At 41.2% G+C, this 16,564-nt stretch overlaps 2 protein-coding genes across 10 annotated transcripts in view; both read left to right on the top strand.

Annotated features, from left to right (window-relative positions):
* Positions 1-14,861, top strand: part of odf2a (outer dense fiber of sperm tails 2a) — a 15,997-nt gene extending 1,136 nt beyond the window's left edge. Inside the window, exons 3-19 of the mRNA XM_076758874.1 lie at positions 45-158; positions 275-457; positions 1,148-1,335; positions 2,791-2,932; positions 4,303-4,428; positions 5,250-5,324; positions 5,484-5,555; positions 5,763-5,879; positions 6,105-6,290; positions 6,544-6,653; positions 7,721-7,856; positions 8,113-8,223; positions 8,341-8,604; positions 9,133-9,233; positions 10,621-10,783; positions 12,736-12,861; positions 12,949-14,861. Of these exons, the coding sequence (XP_076614989.1) occupies positions 45-158; positions 275-457; positions 1,148-1,335; positions 2,791-2,932; positions 4,303-4,428; positions 5,250-5,324; positions 5,484-5,555; positions 5,763-5,879; positions 6,105-6,290; positions 6,544-6,653; positions 7,721-7,856; positions 8,113-8,223; positions 8,341-8,604; positions 9,133-9,233; positions 10,621-10,783; positions 12,736-12,861; positions 12,949-13,119 (2,385 nt within the window). The 3' untranslated portion in view covers positions 13,120-14,861. The remainder of the gene's footprint in view (positions 1-44; positions 159-274; positions 458-1,147; positions 1,336-2,790; positions 2,933-4,302; positions 4,429-5,249; positions 5,325-5,483; positions 5,556-5,762; positions 5,880-6,104; positions 6,291-6,543; positions 6,654-7,720; positions 7,857-8,112; positions 8,224-8,340; positions 8,605-9,132; positions 9,234-10,620; positions 10,784-12,735; positions 12,862-12,948) is intronic.
* A 671-nt stretch (positions 14,862-15,532) lies between these two features.
* Positions 15,533-16,564, top strand: part of sptan1 (spectrin alpha, non-erythrocytic 1) — a 35,882-nt gene continuing 34,850 nt past the window's right edge. For all 9 annotated transcript variants that reach the window (XM_076758579.1, XM_076758578.1, XM_076758577.1 and 6 more), the window contains exon 1: positions 15,533-15,645. The gene's annotated coding sequence lies outside the window, so the exon portion shown is untranslated. The remainder of the gene's footprint in view (positions 15,646-16,564) is intronic.

Below are 16,564 nucleotides of genomic sequence, written 5' to 3'. Positions count from 1 at the left end.
GACAGATGCCAGTGACATGCTGCTGCACACACTGTGTTTTAAAGGGGAAGGCCAAGGCCTACAGAGGGAGCCTTGTTCCTACAGCCAAGGTCAAAACTCGAATTCCATGGATACCACCAGGAAAGGCCTCCATACGGGACGCTTCATACAAGTGGGAGGTAACACATCTTAATTCACATCGTCATTGTTAGTAAAAGATTGTTCGCGTATTAGCATTTTAAAGGATTCATCTAGGCAAAAATGAAGTGTTACTGAAAGTGTTATTTGCACCAAGGGGCCAACGCACCGCCTTGAGATCACACCACCACTCCCTGAACCAGAACCTGAATATTCCCAGTCTGTGCTGCGATTGGCTGACCTCACATCAGAAGAAGAGGAAGGGCTGCATGGACAAATCAGGCAGTATGAGAGGAAGATTGACAGCTTACTGACTGAAGTCAGCTCTCTGAAGAATGAGGTCAGTTTCTCCAGTGTTTCCGCTGTGATCTGAGCAGGTCTGCATCACAAGTCCTTCCCTTATCAGGTCCCTGTCAGGCTTAAATCCACAAACAGATTTGACATTGCATTGGCCTCTTATCTCATTTTTATTTAAAACGTTATTGATGTTTTATTGTTCGTGTGTGGGCAGGCAGTGACTTGAATGGACTCAAATCATTATTTAACATTTATCAGAAATATCATCAATGATTAATTGTGATTAATTGATTAATTAAAAGGGGATGAAATAAAAAGATCATCAACAGGGAAATGATGGCTGGAATGCAAATAAAAAGTGGTGAAAATCATTTCTGATATATGAATACAAAGTCCTGATTAAAGGGTAAATACTTGTTTTTCGCTATGACATGAGTTACTGTGTGAATATTTAAAAATAAATGTGATCATTTTTAAGTAACTGGCAGACATCCTGGGGGTATACAGGTGAAGCACACAGACCACCAACGTGAGTTCTGTACAGATTTGTTCAGAATATTACTCTGACATGAATTACAGGTTCAAGATCTGCACTGATCGTATCCATCAGAAACAACTGAGCTTTGAAACCCTGTTTCATTGCACCCTCACAGAGTTTGTGTGACTGATATCCCCAAAGACCCCAGTAATATATGGCTTGTGTATGTCTGTCCGCATGTACGTTTGCGTGCAGGTGGAACTGCGGAAGAAGGAGCAGCTGCTGGAGCGTCAGTCGGAGCAGCTGAATGTCTCCCAGCGGGTGATCGCTGAGCAGGAGGAGGAGCTGGCTGAGGTGACCAAAGAACTGGAAGAGACTGAGAGGGAGAACACACGATTACGGCAATCCATGGAGAAGATGCTGGAGGAGACGGACTACACCAGGCAAATCTTAAACTTGACACATTTACAGTGCTTCATATGAGAAAGGGTGGACAGGAAGTACAGTCAGTGAAAAACACTAATGTTTTTGGTTATTGAGAATTAAGTAAGAATTAAGTGGTAAGGTTGGCCAGAGTAAATGTCTCAGAGGTCAGTACAGATAGTTATGTAACAAGAAAGTTATAGAATGAAGCAGACAGGCTTTACTGAGGGACAAATGCCCCGATGTCATGAGCCATCAAAGACATTATTATTGGGCAAATACTGTATCGGTCTTTAACTTAAACCTTGTTGGGGGAAAAGTCCAATCTGCACAGTGAAAATGCAATCGATAAAAACAAAACAAACACACGGTGTGTGTTTATTCTCAGGCAGCAATGAGGGCCTGTATTTATCTGATGTCCCAGGAGTACTGTGAGGAATCGCCCTGAAAGTTTAACGAAGACTAAAACCAGTCCTACCTTAGAGTAGGACTAAGAGAAACTTCCTGCACTGACTTTCAGCAGGAGTTCGACTCCAGGGAGAGAGTGACACATTGCTCAGTCACAAAGTGTAAACGATGTTGGCGTGTTGTAGTTTTCTGATTGTGTTGTGTTGGGATTTCATTTATTACAGGTCAAAATTCAAAATGAAGAAATGATCTTTTTATTCTTTATGTGGAGAGGCAACAAGCCATTTATGTAGTCGGCAGTAAGTGAACATCGGCAAGCCACTTGTATTGTTAAAAAAGCGTATATGCAAATTAAAATGATAGTTAGACTCAGCTGTGTGAAATGATCCAAGTAATAGTGCCGTGTGTTGCCTGCAGTACACTACTTAAAGCCCTGTGTGGGCTGTGGTCAACTCTCCTCGAAGAACCTTTGTTTTCCACTGTCCAAATCCTCTTTCAGTTATGCCTCCCAATAACTTAGATTTTATCTTTTGTAATTAGGTTGGGCACGGGTGTCTGAAAAAGGGTAATCTGCTGTATCTTTGCAAATATCATTCATAAGCAGGTGACGTCCAGGGGGGCATGATAGTGTTCAAATCAAAGTCTCACTGTGCTCTTGTTAAGGACCTTCTTACTGCTTGAATCAGGGGTTGTTGCAGAGCACACAAAGACAATCCCAGACAGACAGACAGACTCAGTGTCTGGTTTTTAGTCCTTGTCCCAGTGACTCAGAGCCATGCTAGCTTTATATAGCCTTTTGGAAATAACTTTACACCTGGGATGTGGAATAGAACGAATGGCGGGTGTATCCAGGGTGAAAATATTTAGGACAAAAAAGAGCTGCTCTGTCTCATGCCTCTCCAGTGGAAAGAAGGTCAGAATTTAGATCCTATTTATCTGAAGCCTGAGGGCAAATTAAAGGAACATCTGATTTAATTGTTCTCATTTTATACTTGAGGAGTATTGGTATGATTATAGTAAGGCATAGTTTGCATACCAGTGCGCTGATTCCTGTCTCGTCCTTGCAGATTAGACGAGGACAGTGTACAACAAGACAAAGATGCTCTTCTCAGGAAACTGATGGAGGCTGAGGAAGATGGGACGGCAGCTGCAAAGCAGGTCTCCGCCCTGCGAGAATCTGTTTCCAAACTGTGCAGTGCAAGTGGCAGTGTGAGTATTCATTCACTCACTATTGACCTCTTTATGTGCCCTGTCAGGTCCAACATTCTCTAGAACCCTGACAAATCTAGAGAGTGGCAGGCGGCTGTCACATCCAAGGAGAAACAAAGGTTTTCTGACTTTGTAGCTCTTGCTGGAACAAAGAAGCACATTTTAGTTGCCATAAATGGCCAAAATGTTGATATGATGCAATTCATTTATGTCAGAATGAATTCCCATAACTTTTTTCGATAAACCAGTCTATTTGTTCCTCTGTCTTTTTTTTTTCTTTTCTAAATTTCAGCGATTTTCAAAACAAACACATACACATAAAACTTATTAAAAAAAAGGAAGAAATCACAACCATTTGACAAATTTAACAGCATACATTACAAGAAGAGAAGAGAGGTCAACTGCATCCCAGTTTTAGGCTGCTCTTTTCCAGAGAGGGTAGGAAAGAGTGTGATCCACCATTCTGGAGTAAATCTGACATTTCATACATGTCATTCACCTTAAAAGTAGATGAGAGATTTTTCATTGGTAAGACCATGTATAGTTACCTCTGCCACTGTGTTACTGTTGGGGGTTTGTCTTAAAATACATCCTCTAACTAACAACAGTTTTGTTACAAGAATATACCATGAAGGGTTAACATGAAAACATTCAGGAGAGCCGCCCAACAGAAATGATGGAGGTTGCAATTTAATTTCCATGTGCAAGATTATGCAATGCTTTTTAAAGATATTTTTCCAGAAACAGTCACAGGACATTGCCATTCATTCATTCATTCATCTTCTATACCGACTATCCCTTTCGGGGTTGCGGGGGGGCTGGAGCCTATCCCAGCTGTCAATGGCCGAGAGGCGGGGTACACCCTGAACCGGGCGCCAGTCGATTGCAGGGCAGGACATTGCCATATGAAGTGAAAATAAGTTTCTTTTTTACAGTTTTTGCGCAAAAGAGATATATTGGGGCTTCATGTGTGAAGAGGTTGAGGTGTATGTGCAGCCCATGAAATATTCACTGGTCCTCATTTAATGAATAACACCACTCATTGAGGCTTGTTGTTTCTCTACTGTCCTTCTCCCAAGTTCTGATGAATTTAACAGTGCTATATTGATCCAGGAACTGCAGCCTCTGATACACAGGAAAATACTTTTTTTTTTTGTGTTGCAATATTTGGAATAAGGAAAAAGTTGTCAAGAGGGCTCCTGACGTGTTTATCAGCAGATAGTAAATATAAAATGTCTAATCTGCAAATATACAAAAAGATTATTCCACATTTAACCTGAAGCTGCTGACAGGACATAAGTGTCTGTGCTTCAAACAAGTCGTTTTACAAACCATTTTCAACCTGTCCGTGTGTCTGTGCGCTGCTGCAGAAGCTGTCTGGCTCTGAGTCTTCAGTCTTGGCCCGTCAGAAGGAGCTGTTGCTACAGAAACTGGAGACATTTGAGGCCACAAACCGAACTCTGCGGCACCTTCTCAGAGAGCAACACGGATCCCAGGTACTGTGTGTTACACATCTTCAACACACTGTCTGCTAATACACCAGTGAGTCAGACGTTGAAGCAGGGGCATAGGGAGCACTGTGGTCTTTTGAATGTGAAAGAAAGCAGAGGGAAGGGGCTCACGGGAGTTTGGACTGACTAGTTCTTACAATGAGAACATTTTCAGTTTCTTACAAAATGATTAAATTACAGTTTTATGAGTCTGTGGAAAATCCATAATGATATCTAGATACTGAACTAGAAAATGCTGCAGTTCAATGACCATTGAATGAGTCTTACCTCAACAAAAAACTCCTCTTTGGGATCCCAGGAAGCAAACTAAAACATTCAGTTTGAGGCTCAATACGACTAATCAACCATTACTCTCAGGACATACTGGGCCTCTTCCTCTGGTGGGCTGGATTTGACCTGCAGGGCGGTGTTTGACGATATGGGCTGTATCCTGATTGACTTACCATTCTGAGAAAATTATCTTGGATTAGGGAAACTGCTGCATCAAACCAGACATCAATAAATAAAGTTATTATTGTTAATATTATGTCGAACTTATTAGAAATTTGGTAGAGAAATCGATTATGGATAAAAACAACCTGAGGGGAATATGTGTTTTTGGCTGACACAGTGAATTAAATGTCTGACATATCAGCACAAATCAAGATACTTTGACTAGATGCCAAAAAAGCACAAATCCAATAATTGGATTTCACCAAATATTTCCATAGAGATAAAACGACATTGTCTTGACAGTTGACAAATTGATTTAGTGTCATGGTATATATTGTCGTATTGTTCTGTGTTGGTGGACTGTTTGTGAGCAGATGGAGTCAATGCGACTGTCAGAGCAGAAGGATGAGTTGCTGAAGAGACTGGCAGACACAGAGGCAGAAAATGCTGTGAGTTTGATCGATGGCCACTAACTCTTCTTTATTTTGATTTAATTTTCCTAAATGTTTTGTAGTTTTCCTTTCCTTCAACAGGCTTATACCTTTCATATGTTCTTTCCCATGTTTTGTGCTCTGTTAGTAAAACCTGCTTCACCTTTCCTTTTACAGCATCTTGTGGTGAAGCTTCAAGAGAAAGACAGAGAGGTTAATCAACTCTCCAAACGTCTGGATACTGAGAAGGTACTTTGAGTGCAGCTGTTAGCAGTTGTGGTGCTTTTTACAGTAAATGCAGCTCTGTCAAAGTGTCTCAAACAAGGATCGGAAACAAAGAAATATCTGTAAGATATTTCTAGAAATATCTGAGGCATTTAATCCTTTAGCTATGTAGGTCAAAGCATAATAACCGTTCGTCCCTCATGTGAATTCTGCTGAATTTTGGGAATGCAGGACAACGCCAAGAGCACAGCTGATTTGTCCAAGAACCTGGAGGCAACAAGAGCACATTTACAAGGACAGCTCCGCAGCAAAGAAGCTGAGAACAACCGGCTTACTGTGCAGATAAAGGTTTGTCACGGTCATGATCTGTCTGTCCGAGCGCAGGCAATTATGTTGTGCAATTATGTGTTGCTGTTTCTGGTGTGTGTTAAAGATTATATACTTGGTAAATGAAGCGCTTTTGTCACCAAGGCCACTGCAGCAATATTTCTTATCTATTTTTTGGCACTCTGCTATACAAGTTGAAACCAAATCCAACTGTAATACCTGGTTTTGTCTTTTCACCGGGTTCAGAACCTGGAGCGAGCAGCCAACCAGCAGAAGGCAGAGATGGAGCACCTGACGGAGCAGCTGGCGAAGCTGAAGCAGCAGGCCAGTGCAGACCGAGAGGCTCTGAAACGGGCCACACGAGCCCAAAAACAGCGAGCAGAGCGCAGTGAGGGCACTGCAGGCCAGCTGAGCGTCCAGCTGCTGGACATGGTAGGACTGTCACAGAGCAGCAAGCTGCTCCACTACAACTCCAGATCAAACATTAAGTTAAACATTAGAGTAGTGGCAATATTTTAGAGAAACCCTCATTCACTAGTGAACTGCTCTTTCAATCCTCTTGGCATGGCTTGTGTTGTGCTTCAAGCCCCATCACACACATCTACACTTTGCACTGGTGCCTGTAACACAATCAAGCACAAATATTCCACAGTGACCAAGAAATGTTTTCTTTTCTGTTCAACAGGAGAAGCAGGTGGCTGATGCATTGTCAGCAGCAGAGAGCTGGCAGAATCACCATGCCCAAGAAGTAAAAGACAAGAGTAAACTGGAGATTGAAATATCGCTGCTGAACAGGTAACTGCAGCACTGTTACGGCTTCAGCTACAGGCGAGTTTAAGTGTTTGCCGTGTTTGAGTTTTCCAAGCTCTCTTAACAAGACAAACTCACTTGTTTCAACTTGAAGAATGCTCCCTGTTCAGCAGAAGGTGCACATTAACGATATGTGATCATTTGCAGTCAGTATGCTCAGTGGTATGAGGGGACCCACAAAATAAGACAATATGAATTCACGATGTGTCATCAGGACAGAGCCGCACTGTAATAGACATAAGGAGAGAACGCTTTGACATGAAGTTAGATGGTTAAAACATTTCTTTCTAAAGCAAAGCAGTCCATGATGGAGGGCGGTCAAGGGGACGTGACAGATGCAGATATGGAGAATTCAGATGGTGTCAGATACAACAGAGGATGATGTCCTCGACAAACCTGGATAAAGACTTTGAGGCAGCTGTCAGAGTGAGAGGATTTTTCAGAACATTAAAATATCTGCAGCCATGATGCACATCACGCGGATATGGTGAACAGAATTTAATTTTAGTTTATTTCATAACACATTTAAACTCTGAATATCATTTAAGACATTATATTTGAGTCAGCTTAGTGCTTTTCACCCGGTGGACAAAGTCCGGCCGGGACCACATGGGAATTTCATTCGTGCCAAACAGAAATTTCTAAACAAGACAGTGTTGGTGAATGTGAAAAGTTATCCTCACTCATACGTGTCAGTGGAGAAGACATCTGTTTGTATGGGTGGTTCTTGCATGAGGCACATTGGATGCCTTTATATTGATGCACCAAGTCATCAAACTTCATAAATGTGGCAACTGGGAGACGCCTAACAGCTGTTTTATCCGCCCAATCCCTGAAGTAAACTACTGAGCAATCTGATTGATGCAAAGTGTATTGAATAATGCATGAGGCTTGCACTGTCATGAAAGCAGTCTACTGGCTGCAACGAGAGAAAAAATTTGACTTTTTGAGGTGAAACCGAACCCCAGTGGGAATTGTTTTAAACTGTTCACAACTCCGCCGTTTTTAATAAATGAATGGAAATTTGACAGCTGTTGTGTAATATCATGCAGCCGTATAGCAGAGCTGACGGAGCAGCTGCACAGCTCAGAGGATAAAAGCCGTGTGGAGAGAGAAGCCCTGCTGGATCACCTGCATGGACTGACCACAGAGATCACTGCTGCTAAACTGGAGAACCAATCCCTCAAGGTGAGAACACCCAACAGTCCTCAGAGAGCTGTAATTCACTTCACAGTGAGAACACATTCACTGAACGGTGAACTGACCTTGCCCTGATCAGCATTTCTACATGTCCGTTATGCTTTTGCGTCTTGGATAATGCTCTTCCTATGCCCATTTTTAATTCTAATAGACTTCCATTGGCTTATATTACATTAGGAAGATGTACTGTCCTGTTAATTTAATAACTGATGACACATCATCTGAAGCTGTTTGTTGCTGTCAGGTTACAGCGTCTGCAGTGGAGGAGAAACTGGCCTTGTCTCAGTCAGAGCTCCAGCAGGTCAAAGCTTCCATCAAGCAATATGAAAGCCTGCTGGACAGCTATAAGATCCAGGTATGTGAAGCGTACTGTGCTATTAAGAGTGCAAAGGTATGAGGTTGTGATAGCACAGTAGATTTCAGTCCCACGGATACTGTTAATGATCATGAAGAGTTTGAACCTGCCGCACAGGTTGGAAAAACCCGGGCTGAGGCAGACGAGTACTGTGCTCGGCTGGCTCAAGCGGAGCGGGAGGCCCAGGCGGTGCGGGGGGAGGTGGAGCAGGAGATCGAGGAGGTGCGCAGAGACCTGCTGAGTCGGCTGACGGAGCTGGAGCCTCTGCCTGAAGCCCTACGACGTTCTGAACTCCAACTGCAGGAGGCTCAGGACAGGGAGCGCAGCCAGGAGAGACGCAGCATGGAGCTGAGCACGACCCTGACTGATCTCCGCATGAAGGTCACCACAGTCCTATGCATACAGGCTCAAGTTAGCATTACAACATAACCATTAAAATTCCAAAAGTTCAAGTGCTAATTTTATAGCGAGTCAAATGTTACTATTGATTCTGAGAAAACTTATTGAATGCTTTTGGTACTGAATAAAATTGTTTTTTGGAACTGATTGGAAAGTATGCACTGTACATTTAGCACAAATAGCTATTTTTATTTGTAACACCAGGAAATATAGTAAGTGATTGGAAGTCATAGGATTTATTGTAATGTACATTGACGTTGCAACCATATAATTGTCCTTTTAAAGTGACTTAAACATCAGACAAATGAATTGGTTTTTAATTTTGAATTGCAGTAGTGCTACAAACAGCATTAATCTCCAACAAAGTTCATGTTGAGGTTAAATTTTGCCACTCAGGTAATTTCAACTGGAATATGTTACTGGAGGCAACATGTCAATCTAAGTAGAAAACCAAATTCTTGGATGTACCTTTATGTCATCTGATAAGAGACTTGTCCTGTGTTGTGTTAGGTGGAGACCCAGGGCAGCCAAACGGAGCTTCTAAGACAGAAGAACAAGGTGCTGCTAGAGGAGAACAGACAACTTCAGCAACAAGTGGAGACTTTGGAAAGGTCAGTCACCACTTTATCTTTTCTACACTGGCTTTGATGCTTTGTCCAGACCAGGGGTTTTCAAAGTCTGACATCATTAGCTATTATCAGTTCCTGTTTGGAGTGTACAGACAATTTAACATGACATGCCAGAATCCTCTGGGAAGCTGGCCCTGGAAGCTGTTTGGAAAAGGGCAGCAACTTCCAAAAAAGTGCTTAGCAGGTGATTGGATGAACCATCTGTCTAACACTGTCTATCACGAACTTACTTAAACCAGTCAGATCAATGTTGTGTCGTACTCTTGCCAAAGCCAGTTGGGAGAAGAGCAAAAACATTGTTCCTAAAAGTCTTCAGTGCTGCTCTTTGCTCTTCTTTCAATGAAGAAACACTCTCCAGTTTTGATGAAACTGATGCTATAGCAGCATCTACACTAACTTCTTTAGGAGCCACCATTGTTGTTTTCGAACGTAAATAACGTTCATCCATAGCTGTCAATAGTTTTTATATAATAATTTTAATAATATTTTATATAATAATTGGTCTGCACCACTGTGGTTTGCCCATAAATGCATAACTTGAAACCTGGTAAATGGATTCTTGGCTCAAGTGATCTGGTATTATCTCGGGATCTCGCGAATCCAGCTTCTGGAGTTATAAGTGGCATCTTTTTTCTATGATTTCTAAGCAGATTTATGGATGTTTATTCTTGATGGACATCAGATATAATGATATGGAACGTGAAAGTATCGCCTAATCTAAAAATATGTATATGTATCATCGTCATTGTGTACCGATTTGACTGAAATATGACTTTTGATACATATTGCAGCAGTTGGGCACTAAATGTCTTGAAGTACTGTAACTTCCTTTGTGTCTCTGTGTCACTGCTGACCATGTTGTTGTGCGGCCACTCTACAGTAACTGTCTTCTGTTGTTTTTACAACACCAACATATAAGATCAGATCAGATCAGATCAGATCAGATCAGATCAGATCAGATAATCCTTTATTAATCCCACAGCAGGGACACATGCAGTGTTACTGCAGCAAAGGGGATAGTGCAACAGAAAACAAGGCATCATAAACAACAGCACAGGTAACAGACAACGGTTGAATTTAACATTATGACACACAGGAAGTATTGATATTGCACAGTTTAGTGTCCACTTATAATGCACATGAGTCAGTTTGTCAGTTTGGGTTGTGTGGTCTACTGGCAGCAGCGTTGATTTTAAAGTCTGACAGCAGCAGGAAGGAAAGATCTGTGGAATCTCTCCTTCACACACCGTGGATGAAGCAGCCTCTCTCTGACGGAGCTGCCCAGCGCTGCCAAAGTGTCCTGCATGTGGTGGGACATGTTCATCTATTCATTGTTGTTGTTGCTTTCTGTTTTTCTGTCATCTCACAGGAAGCTAGAGGATGCTGGCAGTCAGAACAGCGACTTGATGGCAGTCATTTCAAAACGGGAAGACACCATCCACAGCCATCAGCTCCACCTGGAAGACAAGACAAGGGAATGTTCCCTGCTGAGCCGAAAGCTGGAGGAGGCTCTGGATGATGCTCGCCAACAGGTCTGAAACTGATGACAGCTGTTAAACATTGGTCATACAAAGGGAAACATTTCAGTTGTAGATCATCATTAGCAGACCTCTGCATTGGCACAAAAAGCCGGGTAGATGCAGAGGTTCACAGGATATACAGCTAAAAAGTTGAACCTTAGCTGCTTTTTTCCAGGAGATGGTGTTCAGTACTCCCCCTTTACATAGCTTGTCCTTCATAAATGCGTTCTTCATTGCTGTCTTCCTCAGTATCTCCCTCACTGTCCTCTACTTCAGCTGCCTGAAAGGTAGATGATGAAGATTCACCTGCCAGTCTATGGTTGAGCCTCCAATTAGTTAGTTAGCACAGGTCAACAGCTGGCTTTGGGTCAGATGTCTCTGTGTTCATCTTTGACTGTGCTTGCATCAGTGCTGAGAGACGAGTGTGTGACAGATGAGATCTGTGTTTGGTTTGTATTATGTTGAGACGTGAGAATCCCCTCTCACATGCTGCACTGCTCAAAGGCAGGGGAAGAAACTATTTCACCACCTTGTTGATGTTAGATTGCTTGATTTCACTATTTGGACCAAGTCTGACCCAGAGGATGGTGCATCCATTCTGTCACAGTGGAGTCTCTGTCAGTTTGCAAGGTGGTTTTTATGATGTCTCTGATCCATCAAAGAGCAGTCCCCAAATTCAGCAGACTGCTTTACTCTCAACTTCCCACTGTTCCCCCTTCACATAAATAACATGCAGCCCCAACATTCACTCCCAGCTGCTTCAATAAGCATAATCCTGAGACGTACATTCCCATTTCCAAAAAAGTTGGGACACTGTGTAAAGCATAGATTAAAAACAGAATGCAAACAAACTGTGTTTATAGCAGTTTTCTGAAGTGTTCCTGAGTCCATGTAGTAATATGCTTTGTACAATCATGTGTTCACAAAGTGGTGAACCTCGCTCCATCCTTGCTTGTCAATGACGTAGCTTTTCGAGGATGCTCCTTTCATACCAATGAACCTGTTTACCTGTGGAATGCTCCAAAAACACCTATTTGGAACATTCCACAGGTAAACAGGTTGATCACAGGTTCTTTAGTTGTCTCTGTCCCAACTTGTATGAAACATGTTGCTGCAACAGATTCAGACTAAGCATATATTTACAAAAGTCAATGAAGTTTAAGTAAAACATGAAATATATTGTCTTTGTACTGTTTTCAGTTGAGTCTATGTCACAAAGGATTAGCAAATTAGAACATTTTGTTTTATTTATGATTTATGCCTCCCAACTGTTGTGAATTCAAGGTTGTAGAGCCTGTGTGTTTTATGAAATGGAGAAAGCATTACACAGTATGTGCCATTGTTCTTCATTCAACTTGTTTTGCCATTTAGCAAGTAGATGACTGGACTTTCTGTCTTGATAGCTTATTTGTTAGCCATAGCTTGTGCCACATTTGTGAGCTCCTTGCTCTTTTCATGCCAGATAAAATAATGAATGTTTGAAATTCTTTGGGCCTGTATAAAATACACCTGTTTGGTCTGCTAGATGTGGATGTGAACAACATATGTTGAAGCACATTTCAGTGTGCTCATCATTTGCTGTGGCACATCTTGGAGCCACTTTCCAGAGAAGTCTTTTCTTCTGCAGGGGTTCGGTTGATTGTTTCTCTGTAGGTGGTTCAACACCACAGTAGCTGCTTAATGTCAAATGTGCTGACAAGAAGCCTGTGTCGATGTTGCATTACCATCTGCTGTAATGTAACATCTTCACAGTGCATATTTGTACACTTTGGGAGGATGTTGTCCATCTTATAATACAGACCCCATTCATTTGCTGCCTGGTACACAAAGGCATGTTTTGAAACAACTGGACGTTCTGTGTAGCAGTCATGTGTCCCCCTGTATATAGGGCTATATTAGTTATGGACTTTTTTTTCCCCACATTTGCCCATTAACAAAGTCTAATATGTCACATTTATCTCCAGATGTCAGAGACAAGAGAACGTGCTGCCACCAAAGAACGCTCCACTCAGTCCAAGATATTGGACCTAGAGACCCAACTCAGCAAGACTACCTCAGAAATAAACCACTTGCGACGCAGCAAAGAGGAGGTAAAGGCTACCAATAAGAGTGTGCTCAAAATCTGTTTGTATCAGCTTTGTCAGTAGGTCTATAAGGTGTGTATTTCTGATGCTCAGGTGGAGCGGCGCTACCAGAGCCGACTGCAGGATGTGAAAGATCGCCTGGAACAGTCAGACAGCACCAACCGAAGCCTGCAGAACTACGTCCAGTTTCTCAAAGCCTCCTATGCCAATGTGTTTGGAGACTTGGCCCTCAGCAGCTCACTGCGTGCCTCCTCACCCTCTTGACATCATTGTTTGATATGCACACATTCCAAAACAGTACTGTGGGTGGAGCATGTTCCTTCATAGATTTGCTAACAAGAGCTGGAGGAAGCAGTATCTTGGCTGCTAGTGTGACTTTTGGAATGTAAGACTCGTTTCTGTAAAGATAAATTTAGAACTGAATTGGTATACAATAAAATGTGGCTTTTGAGTAAAACACAGACAAATATTAAAGTGTTTAAATGTAGTATGTAAAAAAATGAGTGGAAAAAGTGACTTCTGGTGGTGGTATCCAAAACAACAAAACAAAACTCCAAGACAGAAACAATACATGCTGCCTAGACCCCTTTCAACCACTCCCACAGATTTGACCCAGAGATACTGAGAATCAGGATGAGAAACAGTTTGAAAAATTGTATAATCACATGTGGACCACACTCATAGGGCCTTTGTCGAAGATCTCGAAGACTAAATTTATAGTCAGCTCCAACATCTTTTTACCAGATGCTTTAATCCATTATATATATTTCTAACACCTTGGAGTACTTTTAACATCAGTTATGAGTTGAGAGGAGATGAAGGCATCACAGCTTCACAAGCATAATGCAAATTCTGACACTGACATGTGAGATTGGCTGGGCAATTAAGGATGTGTAATGCAAAATGTGCAACTGTACACAGCCAAGATCTCACCTCAGATTTTGAAACTCTAACAAATGTACATCAAAATAGAGAAAATGTAGTGTACAAACTAACTTGGTTGCTTCACTACCAGTGTGACTGGATATCTGTTGGCATAATAAAACCAAAATGTCTTACTATGTAAAGGGAGACATAACTAACATTATGTTTCATCTTATGTAGTTTTTCCAGGTTTTGGGATACTCAAGCCATGCTGTGAACATCAGTGATTAGAGTCAATAATGCAGTGTGGGCACAAGTGGTTGTACGAAAGGACAGCACGGTAAAAAAATTGTTTGCCCTGATGGAACTCTCGAGCTTTGATGGTTTACACAAACTGAACTTAGTGACTGTAACCTGCAGCCTTTTATCGAATCAGCTTGCTGAGGCTCAAAGAGAAAGCAATGTTTGTTCTTGAAGACATTTTGCACTCGCTTTTCTTGTTTTTCCTATATTTTCGATAATTCATCTGATTTTTTTTTTTTCAATCTTCAAGACTAAACATCAACACCAAGTATTGTCATTGTATTTCATGTTACAGTGGCGACTGTTACGTTTGATGTCGCGTTGTGGTCGCGTTGTGGTTTTTCCAGATTGAAATGTATGATTGGTAACTGAAGTCACTTTGTGTGTTTTCATGCCAAAAACAATAGAAATTGCTCTTTTTTTCTCAAACCTTCACAGTATCTTGTGTCTAGGTTGATATGTTTATTACCAGAATTAAAAGACTACATACTCTATTTTACTGCTTCACAATAAAATGATAAATTTGTTTTTTATATTTAACTCAGTATCCAAGCCATTCATAACATATTCTGCACTTAAATGCATCTATGATCATTGATTGTGTGGAGCTGATTGGTGCTATCGCTGTCCTTTGGCTGGTACAGGACAATGTGTGTCAAAACTGTTGTTTTGGGTTTACAGTTTCACAAACTATATTCGTTCATAGTTGTTGATTGTGATTTGTTTTCATAACTTTTCCATAGAGAGTATTTAATAACTGAATAATTGATATCCACTATGAATGACTTAAAAGTGGCAATAAAACAACAAGATGGTTTGAACCTGAGTCAAACTGACTGAAGATCGATGCTGCCTGTGCTCTTTTCTCTATTCTCTCATAAATAGGCCTGTAAGATAAATTGTCCCCTTAACTATTCACATAGTCATTCTAGGGGATGCAGATTCACAGTATAGTAGTGTGATTAGGATTGAAAATGTACATATTGAGTCTACATTAGGAGACGGCTTTAAAAATGGAAATAGCACATGCAAAAGAATACTGCAATCAACCAGTATGTAACAGTTCATGAACAGACGACCTCTTGTCTGATAAGTCCTTGTGGTAGTCAGCTGATAGAGAAGCTGCTGAAGGAATTCTCACAGACAACACTGCTGGTTATAGAGAAATGATGTAAGGACTGACATGTTTTTTATTCACAGTTGAGCACAGACTGCAGTTCAGTGTGAAAGCAGTTATTTAATCAGTATACTGTTAGTGCCACAGTCTATACTTTTATAACAATAAAGTCTCTGACTGTAAGGATGGGAGCACAATGTTTCAATAAAATAATTAAAAAGTGTAATAATAATAATAATAATAATAATAATAATAATAATAATAATAATAATCATAATAATACGCTTCAACGTTTGAATATTTTCTTGCGGTAACACAATTTGAGTGTTATGCAGTTTCGGTTACTTACGGTATTTATCGGCTCTTTCCGTACAGCTGCAGAAATTACGTCACGTTTGGTTAAGAAAAAAAAAAAAACAGCTACCATCGAGAGCAGCCCCTCATCCTTCGTCCTCGATCCGCCTGGATAACCACCATTTCGTAAGCTCTTTAGACGATAGACAAAGGTACGAAAAACGTTTATATTTTTATTTAGTCGGCTATTTTACAACAAATCCATTGCACAGTGTAGACCGTGCATTCCGACTTGCCCTGTTCTGTTAATTCAATTTGTGCTCTCTGTCATGGGTGCGTTAGCTCGATGGCTAACGTTAGCTAGCTGCAAGGGTTCCTTTGGTTGAGTGATATTTACAGTAACGTTACGGTCGGTAACGCAGACCAGCAGACCATGCAGACCAGGCATGGCAGCTTTCCTCTCAAGCTGCATGTGTGTTATGTTAGATATTATATTATTATATCGTTAAACTAGCCACCCCACCAAATGACATTCAGTTAACGTTAGCTTTCATTGACGCCCGTCGACCTGCGCTGCATTCACACAAAATGGTTGATTTCAAATGTATAAGTCTGTTATGTTTTCCACCTTGAAAGTACAATGTGAACGTTATGATTTTGCTCGTTTAGATAAAATGCTCAAGTTAACGAATATAATCAAGAGGTTTGTTTCAAGCTGCTATCTGCTAACATGTCTACTAGTTTACAACGTACATTTGCAGCGACCAAGTCTTATTCACAATATTCATTGAAACAGGGCTTCACTCACAGTCTGTAAATTGCATTTTGAGTTTTGAATCAATTAATTAAATACCACTGAATCAAAAATGGGACGGTTATGTCGTTGGCTACAGTGGCTTGTCGGCCATGGCTGAAAGGGACCCGCCCTGAATACCTTTGGACATATGGCCCCAGCTGTCTGTCCTCTTATTACACTGCATTTTTAAAATGCACTGGACGACAATGGCCGCTTAATAATTAACTCGTGTTGTCTGGTAGACGCATATACACACTTGAGCAATTTGTGACACAGTTGTGACTAATATGTTGTGGAGAGCTAGTGTTACATGTTTCTAAGGAGTGAATTAAGGC

The sequence above is a fragment of the Chaetodon auriga genome, chromosome 19, assembly GCF_051107435.1.
Source record: "Chaetodon auriga isolate fChaAug3 chromosome 19, fChaAug3.hap1, whole genome shotgun sequence".
Classification (NCBI taxonomy): domain Eukaryota; kingdom Metazoa; phylum Chordata; class Actinopteri; order Chaetodontiformes; family Chaetodontidae; genus Chaetodon; species Chaetodon auriga.
The sequence above is the reverse complement of the archived record's forward strand: the minus strand, read 5'-3'. Positions and strand labels throughout refer to the sequence as shown.